At 50.7% G+C, this 11,528-nt stretch overlaps 1 protein-coding gene across 5 annotated transcripts; it reads left to right on the top strand.

Moving 5' to 3' along the window:
- Window positions 1–3,483: 3,483 nt before the first annotated feature.
- On the top strand, window positions 3,484–11,528 carry TPX2 (TPX2 microtubule nucleation factor). Of its 5 annotated transcripts, none has more exons than XM_071760056.1 (17): window positions 3,484–3,592; window positions 3,840–3,965; window positions 4,137–4,257; window positions 4,786–4,917; window positions 5,370–5,420; window positions 5,554–5,676; window positions 6,111–6,244; window positions 6,540–6,694; window positions 7,021–7,192; window positions 7,308–7,446; window positions 7,964–8,180; window positions 8,390–8,488; window positions 8,863–9,039; window positions 9,183–9,329; window positions 9,830–9,941; window positions 10,544–10,710; window positions 11,119–11,528. In XM_071760056.1, exons 1-17 carry the CDS (start codon window positions 3,490–3,492, stop codon window positions 11,227–11,229), a joined length of 2,286 nt encoding a protein of 761 aa, XP_071616157.1. In that variant the 5' UTR covers window positions 3,484–3,489; the 3' UTR covers window positions 11,230–11,528. The 5 variants fall into 5 exon arrangements, with proteins under 5 accessions (XP_071616157.1, XP_071616156.1, XP_071616159.1 ...); XM_071760055.1 differs by having other exon boundaries at window positions 10,523–10,710; XM_071760058.1 differs by lacking the exon at window positions 5,370–5,420.

Raw genomic sequence — 11,528 nt, 5'->3', positions numbered from 1 at the left:
CTGGGTCCCTGTCCCGTTGGGCCCCAGGTGTCAGGGGAAGGTGTGCAGTTGGTTCGTGCCCAGCTCCGGTTTTTAGAGGAGCCTGAACGTGTCTGACAATAGTTGAGGTTATCCTGGCTAAAAATAATTTACTTTTCCGTGAACTGCTATTTTTAGAACCTCCCGTCTTCTAAAAATTGTGGGATCTCGTGTACGGAGCAGGAGCCGCCAGGGAGGGTTATTTTGGGCTGTGGGAAAGGGAGGCAAAAGGCTGCCCGGGGGCAGAGCTGCAGCTCCAGCCCTCGCTCCTCATCTCGGGAGCAGCTCCTGGCAGCAAGCGGGGGGCTCTGGGCAGCTCTCAGCGTCCTCATCTCCTGCCCAGGCTTTGTTTCCAAGCTGGGCTGCTGCAGGCTGGAACAGCAGCGTTATCTCTGTTCTGCACCTGGGAGGATTAATTAATTCTTCACGTGGATTCTGCGCTTGGGAAAAGCACACCCGAGTTTTGGGTGGTAGCCCCAGAGAGGAAAGAGAAGCTGTAGATCCCTGGTGCCAGGGCCGTGTCCCTGGAGAGGCAGGTGTCACCCCTCGTGATGGTCCAGTTTGCACGTTACCCCATGAAAAGCATCTGGGAACTTTATCTGAATTAAGCGTCCCTAAAAAAGGGATGGAAAGCTCCGGGGCGCTGGGCAGCGAGCAGGTGCCAGGCTGAAGGGAACGAGCTGCCTGTCAGCTGAGGGCCCTGTGCTGAACGCCCAGCAGAAGGCACTGGAATTCCTGCAGCACGGACTGGGCAGTGTCCTCAGCCTTGGGAAGCTTCTCTGGCTCATTCCCGAGGGTCCCTCTGGGGGGGCTTCGCCTTGAGCTGCTGATAGAGCTCAGAATTTTGTTTGTACACCTGGAGCTGTTTCCCCCTGCCCAGACCTCGTAGGGTTTGGGGTGAGAACTGGAGCTGCAGTGCAGGACAAGGCGGTGCCCAGGCTGAGCTGGGGCTCCTCTGCTGACACTGCAGATCTCTGCACCCACCTTCTGTCCATCCCTTGCTGCTCCCCCAAACCCAATCTCCTCCATCCTCTCTCTATTTCTCATCCTGGGACCTCCTTTCCTCCCCCCAAGGCTCATTCAGCCCCGAGGGTGCTTTGCCCAGGTGCTGGGTGCTGTTACTGCCTGGCCTGATGATTGCCAGGCTGGGCTGGGCTGGGCTGCTCTAAAGATGAAAGGATTTTTGGTTCTGTATTACTGAGGAAGTGCTCTCAGGTTGTACCTGATGCCATCTCACGTGATGCTGCCAGGCCAGGGCCGAGTTTCTCCTCTCCAGTTTTTAACGTTTCTGGCTACAAATCAGCAACTCCCCTGAGGAAAAAGCCCCCGAGCACTGATGTGCTGGAATCCTGTCGGTATTTTAAAGCTAATTTGGATTAGAGCGAGGTGTGAAGTTATTCCAAAATACTCACTGCACTTGCTGTCGGATCAGCCTTATTCTGGGATAGGAATGCTTGTTCCAATTTAGCTTAATCCTTTTCCTAAGCTCACTCGTGTAAACCGGGCCCTGCTGGAACCTGCCGGGGGGTCCAGAGAAACTCCTCTGCTCCCCTCCCGGCTGGGGCTGGGCAGAACCCCGGGGCTGTGCTGAGTGGAGCAGACTGGAAACAAAACGGCGGCTTTTGGCTTTCCTTAGGGGAGGAATTTGGGGGTTGGAAGCCAGAGGAGAGGCTCCTCCTCCCGCCTTGCCGGGTGAAAGCCGATCCTGCCGGGATCATCCTCCGGGATGAGGCTTCCCCGGCTGGCTCGCTGCAGCCCCCGGTGTCGACACGGGAGGTGATGGATGTCGGGAGAGCAGGGTGAGACCTTAAATCCCGCTGGAGGTATGCGGGGTGACAGTGCCTGGAGGCTGGGGAAGGCTCCCGCTGCCTGCTAATTGGGAATCGTCCCGTTAATGAGGAGAAACTCCTGCTCCTCACTCCTGGTGCAAGGATCCTGCAGTGGAGACAGAGAGAGAATTGTGTCTCCTGGCTTTAAGGAGGGAAATCGTGGTTCTGCCATCAAACCCCAGAGTGGGGGGTTGGAGGGAGCAGGCAGTGGGGTATCGGGGATCCATCACCCCGACATCCCCAACCCTGAGATGCCTCTGAGCTGAAATGGACCCCCTGGAGGTCAGGGACCTCCCCACTGTGGGACCGACACCCTCCCTTTCTTCTCTTGGCTATTTGCTTCTGTCTGGGATGGAGGAGGGGGAGATGGGGGTGAGCAGTGAGGGTGCTGGCACTGTGGGGACCTCACTCAGGGCAATGCTGGCAAGTGCAGTGCCCAGGAGTAGCTGTGAAACACGATGCCACCCCAGAGCTGCAGTGGGTGGGTGAGGAGGGGGGGAGAATGCAGATGACGCATTTGATTTTTAAAAAAGTGGATGGTGTTGACAGAAACTCTATCTTGATGAAGGGCAGTAGGAAAGCATTCGATTCCAGCCGTGACCTGACCACCCCCCTCGTCCTCCCCCTCCAAAATGCTGCTTTGATTTTTCTCTTGAAAATGTTCTTATTTACCCAGCAGACTGGATGGGTTGGACCATGTGTGGTCTGCCTAGGCAGATGGTTCAGGTCTGAGACTTTGTGAATTAAGAACCTGCTGCTTCAGAGCCAGTTGGTCTCAAAAGCCAAGTTCAGGTGATTTCCCAGGGGGTGTTTCATATCCTCCTCCTGCGCTTGGCCCCGCAGCTGTGTGCTGCACCACCCCAGCAGAGAACACCTTTGCCAAAAGGTTTTGTTACAATTCAGGGGTTTAAAACTTTGTTGCTGGCTTTGTTCCTGTTGTGTCGAGTTTAATATCACCTGCTGACATGGGGGACTCCTTCTGCTGTCAGTGCTCCACTAATTAACTGCAGGGACTGTTCCCGACAGGGTCACAGGGCTTGGTTTGTTTACAGCCTGGCCAGCACGGGGCTAGTGCTGTGGAACGTGGCGAGGACCCTACCCTGCCCTTCAGACTGCTCTTTGCCCAGTAATGAAACCCTGCAGAACTCTCCCCGTGCTCTGGGAATCACTGTGCTCTGCACAAGCACACGTGTGTGTGCCAGGAGTTCTGCTTGGAGCCCTTCAGGAGAGAGGCTGCACTCGTGTCAGCTTCCTCTGGTGGTGTGGTGAGAGGGAGGGAAGGAAATGCCTTGTGCTTCCTTTAATAAAATAAAATTCTAGCACCTACAGGTATGAGGAAAACCTTCAAAACTTGATCTTTTTACTTTTCAATGTGCAAATGCCAATGGTGGGAAAACCTCTTTAGCTTTGCCAATTAAGAGTGGAGTAAAACCCCCCCATTGCTCCTGGGGGTTCTGTCCAGCTCCTGGGAGCTGTTAGCAGGTAAATGTCCCAGAGGTTGTCCCCTCCCTGCATGGGGAGAGGGGTGGGGCAGGGTTTGGGTGGCTGGAGGTGGGGTTTGGTGCAGCAGGTGACCCGTGGCTGTTGCACACAGGAGAGGAGCTGTGCAGGTGGGGGACTGGTGGGGACAGAGCAGGTGAAGATGTCCCACCCCGAATCTCGTTATTCCTTCGATGTCCCAAACCCTTGCATCAACTTTGCCACTCTGAGTGAGGATGATGTGCACAATGCAGATTCCTGGTTTGGTGAGTAGCTTCCAGCTCCTGGAGTTGTTTTCTCTCTGGGTGAGGGCTCAGTGGGATGTTTGTGGCAGTGCTTCAGTGGTGTTGGTAACTGCATCACTCCTGGGGTTTGTTTGGATTTTGGATTTACCCTTTGGTTCTGCTCTGTAACCTGAGAGGTTCCTGTGTTGGTATCACAATGAGATTCTGAGGTAATGTTAAAAGTTCCTGGCATACCATGGGTAGTAACAGTCTCTCTCTCTCCTCACAGACCAGAAAGCCAACCTGGAGAATGTCCCTCCTGCAGAGAACCTGGGGAAGGTCTCACAGAACAGCCCTGCTTTTTTCAAGCCTGACATTATCCTGACTTCTGTCACATCACAAGAAGTAACAATGAGTAAGCTGGCATGGTATGGGGGGGAGAGACATAAATTCTACCTCCTCTTCAGTGGTGAAATGAAAAGGCCTCTGCCTGGCTTTTGAGGGACCATCTTTGTACCCTGTTGTCTGACAGAACATCCCTCTGTGTCTGCCTGTGTTTCATGAGCTGACATCTCTCTGTTCTCAGCTGAAAGCCACGGTGAAGAGGAGGGTGAAGCAGAGTGTGTGCAGGCCACTGGGGTTCCTCCCAATATTGTTGGATCCCTGATGAGCTGGAGAGCTGCTGCTCCTGGAGATGCCTCTCAAAGGTGAAAAACTTGTACTCAGTTTGCACAAAGCTTGGTGACAGCCCAACCCAGCAGTCTGCTCTCAGAGTCTGCAGTCCTGCTCTGGGGTCTGAAGTTCTGCAGCACAGAGGTGGTGGGCTGGCACAGCTGAGCAGCTTGCTGAGCTGGAGGGACAATCTCTAGGGATGGAAATGTAATGCAGTGTCTCACATACTTCTTAAATGAGACTTGGTAGCACTAGGAGCTTCTGGAATGGGAGGATATCTGAAACTGAAGTGGCATATAAAGTTTCTTTGTTTATATCTGCCAGAGTTGGGCAGAACACGTTGGTGATATGAATGCAAGAGGCTCTGAGAGCTCCTATATACCAAAGAATGTTAATTTAGTGGATTGTTAAACTTACATAATTCATGCTGCGTTTGGATAGTTGTGTTAAAGACAATTTGCATGGCAGATATGTTGGAGTTACATGATGCACTAACATAAAAAGTGTTAAGTAGGTTGTATGTCTTCTCAGAAAACTAATGTCCATTTTTTGTTCTGCTCCAGAGCGGGCAGAAGACAGGCTGCAAAGCAGAGAAAACCTCAGCAGCACAAGCAGCCAGCTAGAGTCAAAGTGGAGAGAAATGCTGATGCCTTGGTTAATAAAGAAGAGGTTCCACCCCTGAAAAAAATGAGAATGTAAGTCATCAAAGCCTTCCTGTTTGGGGCCGGGGAGGGGCAAAGGATTTGTTACTTTGGAAAGGATTTCCACTTGGCTGGGAGGGTTGTCCCGGGAAGGTCAGGAGAGGTTACTGAAACCTGATTCCTGATACTGGTTTCATAAACAAGAAGAAATGGCTACAAGGCCTGAAGGAAATGCTGTATTGGAGGTGGAGATGTGAATGAAATAAGTTTGAGTTCCTTAATCTGGCTTTGGATTTGGTTTAACTTGGCCACGGGGGGGGCAGCAGGCAGTGTAAGCCTCCAGTAAGTCTCCAGTTTGCTTAACCACCAAAATATCATCTGGGGATGAGCTTGAGGTCAGGAGATGGAAGTGTGGTCTCACAGATGCTGCTGTACCTAGATGAACCACAGCACCCCTACCTCCAGACAGATTCCAAAATGTCAGTAACTCCTCTTCCCCCCTGCAGCCATTCAGTGCCAGGGAAAAGCAGGAGGTCTCTGCCCGGGCCAGGGCTGAGGTAAGGCCACCCTGCAGCACCTCACAGCTCACCAGGTGACGGGGCCTCGTGCACAGTGGTGACCACTGAGGGTGACCTGGCGTTTAGAGCTTGGTTAAGTGCAGTGCTTTGCCCTAACAAGTTGTTTCCTTAGTTCTGGCAGCAGGGAGAAGGTGACAGAGGTAACCACCAAGAGAGAGCCCCTGCAGAATGCCAACTGCTCCCCAGGGAGAGGGAAGAGCAAGCTGACCATGCCCTCCACACCAGCAATGCTGAAGTATGTCTCTTCCTTGTGACTTGTCTCTGCTAATCACAGATGATTTAGGGGACAGCCCTGGCTGCAGTGTTTGCAGCTTTGCCTTAGCATGTGATGGTGTCATGTTCAGTAAACAGCAGGTCAGGGCAACAATACGGGCATGGAATGTGCTTCATCAACTGAGCCTGTGTGAGGGGAAGCTTTGGCTTTTGAGGAAAAAGTTGTCCTTGCTGATGGCTGAAGTATGCAAACAGCAAAGGGGGTGCAGAGTTAGCAGTCAGCTGCAAGCTGTTCTGAGCAAACAAAGTGAGAACAGATCTTTTCTGAAGAGATTGCTTTTATAATGAGGGTTCTTCTGCAAAGGTGTCAGAGATGAGCAAGTTCCTTGCACTGACATCATGTTAAACCCCAGTGAAGCAGGAAGACATCTCTGAGTCTTTCCTGTGCTCCTGCAGGAGGACCAATCCTTCTGGGAAGCTGAAGAGCACAGAGGAACAGGAGCTGGAAAAGATGCAGCAGCTGCAGCGGGAGGTTATGGAGATGAGGAAGAAGAATGAAGAGTCCCTGAAAGCAGCAATTGCAGGAGCAGGTGGGCTTGGGAGGCACTGGAATGGCAGCTGGACTGGGCTCAGCTGGAGAGTGCTGCACAGAGCTGTTCAGAGACCTTTAAAAACCAAACATTAAGTAGGAGGTGGCTTCTCGTGTAGCTCAGCCCCTGAACTGCTTGGAAACAGGTTTGGTTGGTTTTTAAATTTTGAAAGGTTATAGCTGAGTTCTCTAAAAACTATTTGCATTATTAGAAACAAAATGATTTTTTTCACTCCTAATCCTCTCCTCATCTTAACTCCAAAAGTTTTCCAGACCTTACATGTTCTTTTCTTTAGGACAACCTGTGAAGAGAGCTGCTGGTCAAGTCACAAAGCCAGTTGACTTCCACTTCTGCACGGAGAACAGAATTAAACATGTGGAAAGCCAGCCTGGGAATGAGTACAAGGAGCTGGATTTTGCAGCAGCACTGAGAAAGCATCCTCCCTCCCCGGTGAGAACCAGAGGGCTGCCCACAGCCAGCTGGTGGATTCTTGACATCACCTTCTTTCTACTTGTGCAACACGTGCTGCTGGGAACCCGCAGGGGTTGTGCAAACACAGCTGGCAGCTCACTGCCTCTCTGCATTGCCTCAGGGCTCTTAAAGGGTCACCTTTAGTGTCAGGTCCTCTGGTCATCACACTCCATGCTTCACCTTTCCATGTCTCAGACAGGTCAGACCTGTGGCTCGTGTTGTTACTCCCTCTTCCAGAAGGAAGGACAAGTCACTGAAGCATCCTGTGTCACCCAGCCACGATGTCTTTTCTTCTCTGTCTCCAGGGACGAATGCCAAAGGGACCCACTGTCCCCAGACCTTTCAATCTGTCCCAGGGAAACAAAAGAAAACTGGAGGAGACCCCCTCAGAATACGTGTCCCTTGCTGAGCAGGTGGAAGCCTTTCAGAAACGGACACCTCCTCGTTACCATCTGAGGAGCAGGAAGTCTGAGGAAGGTGAGCAGGCCTGTCCCCTGCAGGGCCCGTGCTGCCACTGGGCTCTGAGACAGCACACAGTGTGTCCCCTGCCAGCCTTGCCACTCACTGCTGCTCTCTGTGACTTGAATTTTAGGCTCAGTTGCAGGGAAGGTGGCGAAGGCTCGGCTGACACAGCCCAAGACCCCCATGCTGCTGACAAGGCAACGTTTCAGACCTGTCACCTGCAAAACTGCAGCAGAGCTGGAAGCAGAGGAAATAGAGAAACTTCAGCAGTAAGTCAAGGTTTACTCTGGTTCTCCAAGAAAGTATTGTAGCACCCTGGAAATATCTTTCAGATGCCAAAACTTCACTTCTCAGGAATAGCTTTTTTGTGTTGGATTACAAATAGCATAAAACCCATGGATATTCTTTTAGCCTGTGCATGACCCCATGGGTCTGGTTGTAGGGATGTGAAGAGCAGCAAATTCCTTTTGCATAAAGTGTCTTAGGACAGCTGAGCTAGGGTTGAGTGCAGCTTCTGATAGGTAAAGCAAACCCAGCTCAGCTGTGCAGCCTGTCTACACTTCCAGACCCTCCTGTAGGCTGGTTTGGACTTCCAAGGAGGCAGTCCATACATTTTGCCATAACACTTTGTTGTTTCAAAAGCAAAGGAGGAGTTGCCAGCTGGAGCTGCACACCATGGATGTCTGTGTGGCACAGCTGCTTTCATTAGCTGCCTGTGAGAGGAGCCATTTGTTAGAAGCTGCATCCTGCCAGGATGTGCTGACTCTCTCTGTCTTTCCTGTGTAGGTACAAATTCAAAGCACGAGAACTCAATCACAAAATCTTTGAGGGAGGACCCCTCCTCCCCAAGAAACCTGCTGTGAAGGAACTCACTCAACCTATTGGCTTTGAGTTGGAAATAGAAAAGAGGATTCAGGAGAGAGAGAGTAAGAAGCAGCAGGAGGAAGAGCACTTTGAATTCCATTCCAGGCCATGTCCAACAAAAATCCTGGAAGATGTTGTGGTAAGAAGCTCAGTGATACCCAGCACTGGGAATTAGGACTGAGGTTGTAAATAGTTTACAAAAATTTGTAGCAGTGTTGCATTACATAATCTTCAGTAAGTGCTGCCTGTGATTAGGTGAGAACTGTAACAGTCTGTACTGTGCTGGGCTGTTTGTCTGTGGTGTTTTTTTGACACTGGTGCTGGGGTAACTCTGGCTTTTCTGAACAGGGTGTTCCAGAGAAGAAAGCTCTTCCTGTTACAGTCCCCAGGTCCCCAGCCTTCACCCTGAAAAGCAGAACCCGAATGCCTGGCAGAGATGAAGAAAAGGTGAGAGTTGTGAAAGGGCTGAGCAGATACTGCATGTGACCTTCCCTCTCCTGCAGTCCCTGGATCCCAGGAGCAGGATTCAGAATGTATTCTGTCCTTCCTCCTTTCCCTCTTGTGAGGAGGATGTTAAGGTCTATTGTGGCTGAGTGCTAGAACTGATAGTGGTTTGGAAAGAGGAAGAATACTCCTGTGGTTCAGGATGCTTGTAAATTGGTACTTTTGGGACTTTTTTTTTTTTTTTTTTTGCAGTGTCCAGAGTGTTTGCTTGAGGCTGTTGTGATCCTTGTTAAAGGAACTCATGGCTCTGGGTGGCAGTTTTGTCTTTGTACAAAAATCTGGTGCTGTGTCAGATCCTAACAGTAATCTCCCTTCAGGAAAAGGAGGTGGTCCCTGTGATCAAAGCTAACCCCATGCCACATTATGGAGTGCCCTTCAAACCCAAGATGCCAGAGCAGAGGCACGTGGAGGTTTGCCCCTTCTCTTTCGATGCCCGTGACAGAGAGAGACAAATACAAAAAGAGAAGAAAATAGAAGAATTGCAGAAGGAAGAGGTAAGGACAAAAAGTCCCTAGAAATTCCACTCCTGAAGTTAAAAAGGAGTGGCAGGATTTGCCACTTGCTCTTAGCTGTTGAACTGATGAAGATTTGTGCCTTTGAGAAAGGGGCAAGAAATATCTCGGGTTGTTTCTTTCAGGTGCCCAAGTTCAAAGCGTTGCCTCTGCCTTACTTTGACCACATCAACCTGCCAGAAAAAAAGGTGAAAACCCCAACCCAGCCTGAACCCTTCAACCTGCAGGTTGATGAGCGGGGAGCTGCCAAGATGCAGAGCTGGAAACAGCAGGTAGGGTGGAAAAGTTACCAGGTGTGAGCAGAGTGGCAGTGGAGTTGTGACTTCAGAGAGTGTTCTGCTCAGGATCTGAGTCTGAGCAAAGGATTTTTCTGTTCTTGGTGTAAAACCTGTACTATGGGGTAAGGACTGGTACAATATTTTGGTTTGGGTTTTTTTTCCCCCCTCCTTTTATAGCAAGTGATGGGTTTTACCACATGCATGTAAAGCCTCAGCTGTGTGCAGCTGGGTCCCTTTGCCCATCTCTGGGGATTTATTGCCATATAAATAATAATCTGCTTTTCTCATGGGAAATCTGCAGGGAACACCTGAAATTTTCTTCAGGCTGTTTTGGCAAAAGTAACTGGCAGGTGACAAGTGACACAACTTCTTGGCTTTAGCATAATTTTTTATGCAAATGTTTTGATTTGGGTCAAACTGGCTTTTCCAGTGTTGGGAATGTCTGGGGGAGGGGAGATGGTCTCTTCCTTACACCTGGTGCTCTTGTCTTGCAGCTTAAAGAAGACTTGAAGAGGCAGAAAGAGGCAGCATGTTTTAAAGCTCGTCCCAACACAGTGGTGTACCAGGAGCCTTTTGTGCCTAAGAAGGAAAATAAGCTGCTATCAGGTGGAGTTACTTGATACCAGAGCATGGCTGATGGCTCAGAACTGATGCAATTAAATGGTGTTTAGACTGGCTGTTGCCTCTTCTCTCTCAGCACAGCCAATAGTGCCCTGCACTTAATGAACTAATTCCCTAACAGCTCGTGTCCCCAGGGAGCAGGGGGTTCCCCTGGGCTGCCCCAGCTCTGCTCTGCCATGGCAGCTGCATTCCCAGCTCTGCTGCAATTGCTGGGTGATTGATGTGTGTTCCTCAGTGTGCCCAGAGCTCCCTGCAGGCAGCAGCCAGTGCCACCTGTCACCCTCCTAATGAGATGGGAGGCATCTGCAGCATGGGGTTGGCTAAACTTGGTGTAGAACCAGCTAAAACCTTGCCTGTACTAACAACTGTGTGCTTGCTCCCTGCTGTGAGAACACCCCTGGCTGCCTCACCTCTGGGCCTGAGGTTTCCCAGTCCCTGGAGTCTGGAGGTACCCACTGCCTCCCCTGCAAGGTGCTCCAGAGGGAGCCTTCCCCTGCACACTAGGACTGCTCTGCTTTACCTGACTGTCTTTGCACCAATGTTATCTCCTCTATTTCTAAACTTAGAGAGCCTTTCTGGTTCCATAGTTCCTGAAAGCTTTGAGCTGGCAACAGAAAAAAGAGCTAAAGAGAGGCAAGAGTTTGAAAAACGCTTGGCAGATTCAGAAGCCAGGAAGGAGAAGCTCCAGGAGGTGGCCAGACAGGAGAAAGAAGAGCGTGAAAAGGAAGAAGTTGCCAAACTAAGGCAAGAACTGGTGAGTGAGCTGCTTGTGGACAGAGGCTGAACAGTAACCCAGGGGATGTGTGGGTGCATTAAATGAGCAATGCTGCTGTGTTAAGGCTTCAGGTTTCCCTGTTGCAAACTGATTTCTCAATAACTTTATAAACTTTACCACTGGCCTTAAATCTTCAAGAAAAGGCAGTTCTGCTGAGGTACCCAACTTCTCTGAGCTCTACACCTGTAGCTGTTGGGGTGGGATCATCTTGGTGCAACACCCACAACCCCTGTGTGTCCCTGCTGGCTCACAGCAGTGCCCAGGCAGCGTGGCAGTCTGGTGGACAGACTCCTGCCTTCATCCCACCCGTGGCTGAGCTACAGGTTTCAGTTTCACCATAACTGCAACCGTTTTGCTTCATTTTGTCCTTGTTTTTTTTCCTTACAGGTTCACAAGGCGAACCCAATACGCAAATACCGCAGCGTAGAGGTGAAGCCCAGTGACCAGCCCCTGACCATGCCAAGATCTCCCAACTTCTCAGACAGGTTCCGGTGCTGATATCCATCCCCACGATGGCAGGAAGGGAGATCCTGTCCCTCCCCACTCCTTTGGTAGAGAGGGAACAGTTGTTTTTATGTGACTGCTCAGTCTCAGTTCCTACACTTGGCTCCATTATTGTCCTCTTGGGTAGTTTCCCCCCACCTGAGGCAGGTGGCTGAGGCAGGGCACAGGGGTGGTGCCACCCCTTCTCCATGGCCTCACTTCAGCTCAACCTCTGGTTCTCAAAAGGCTAAACCAGGTTTTGATATTGTATACAAACATTGTGTACCCGAACTAAATAAAAATTCCTAATCTGA

The sequence above is a fragment of the Heliangelus exortis genome, chromosome 16 (genome assembly GCF_036169615.1).
Source record: "Heliangelus exortis chromosome 16, bHelExo1.hap1, whole genome shotgun sequence".
Lineage (NCBI taxonomy): Eukaryota > Metazoa > Chordata > Aves > Apodiformes > Trochilidae > Heliangelus > Heliangelus exortis.
Note: the sequence above shows the minus strand (reverse complement) of the source record. Positions and strands in the feature narration are given on the sequence as shown.

Excerpts from the sequence above, each read along its gene's own strand:
- TPX2 (XM_071760055.1), top strand. The coding sequence starts at position 3,490 with ATGTCCCACCCCGAATCTCGTTATTCCTTCGATGTCCCAAACCCTTGC. Across the intron at positions 6,245-6,539 it reads AGCAGCAATTGCAGGAGCAG|GACAACCTGTGAAGAGAGCT; the intron begins GTGGGCTTGGGA and ends TCTTTTCTTTAG. Across the intron at positions 8,489-8,862 it reads CTGGCAGAGATGAAGAAAAG|GAAAAGGAGGTGGTCCCTGT; the intron begins GTGAGAGTTGTG and ends ATCTCCCTTCAG.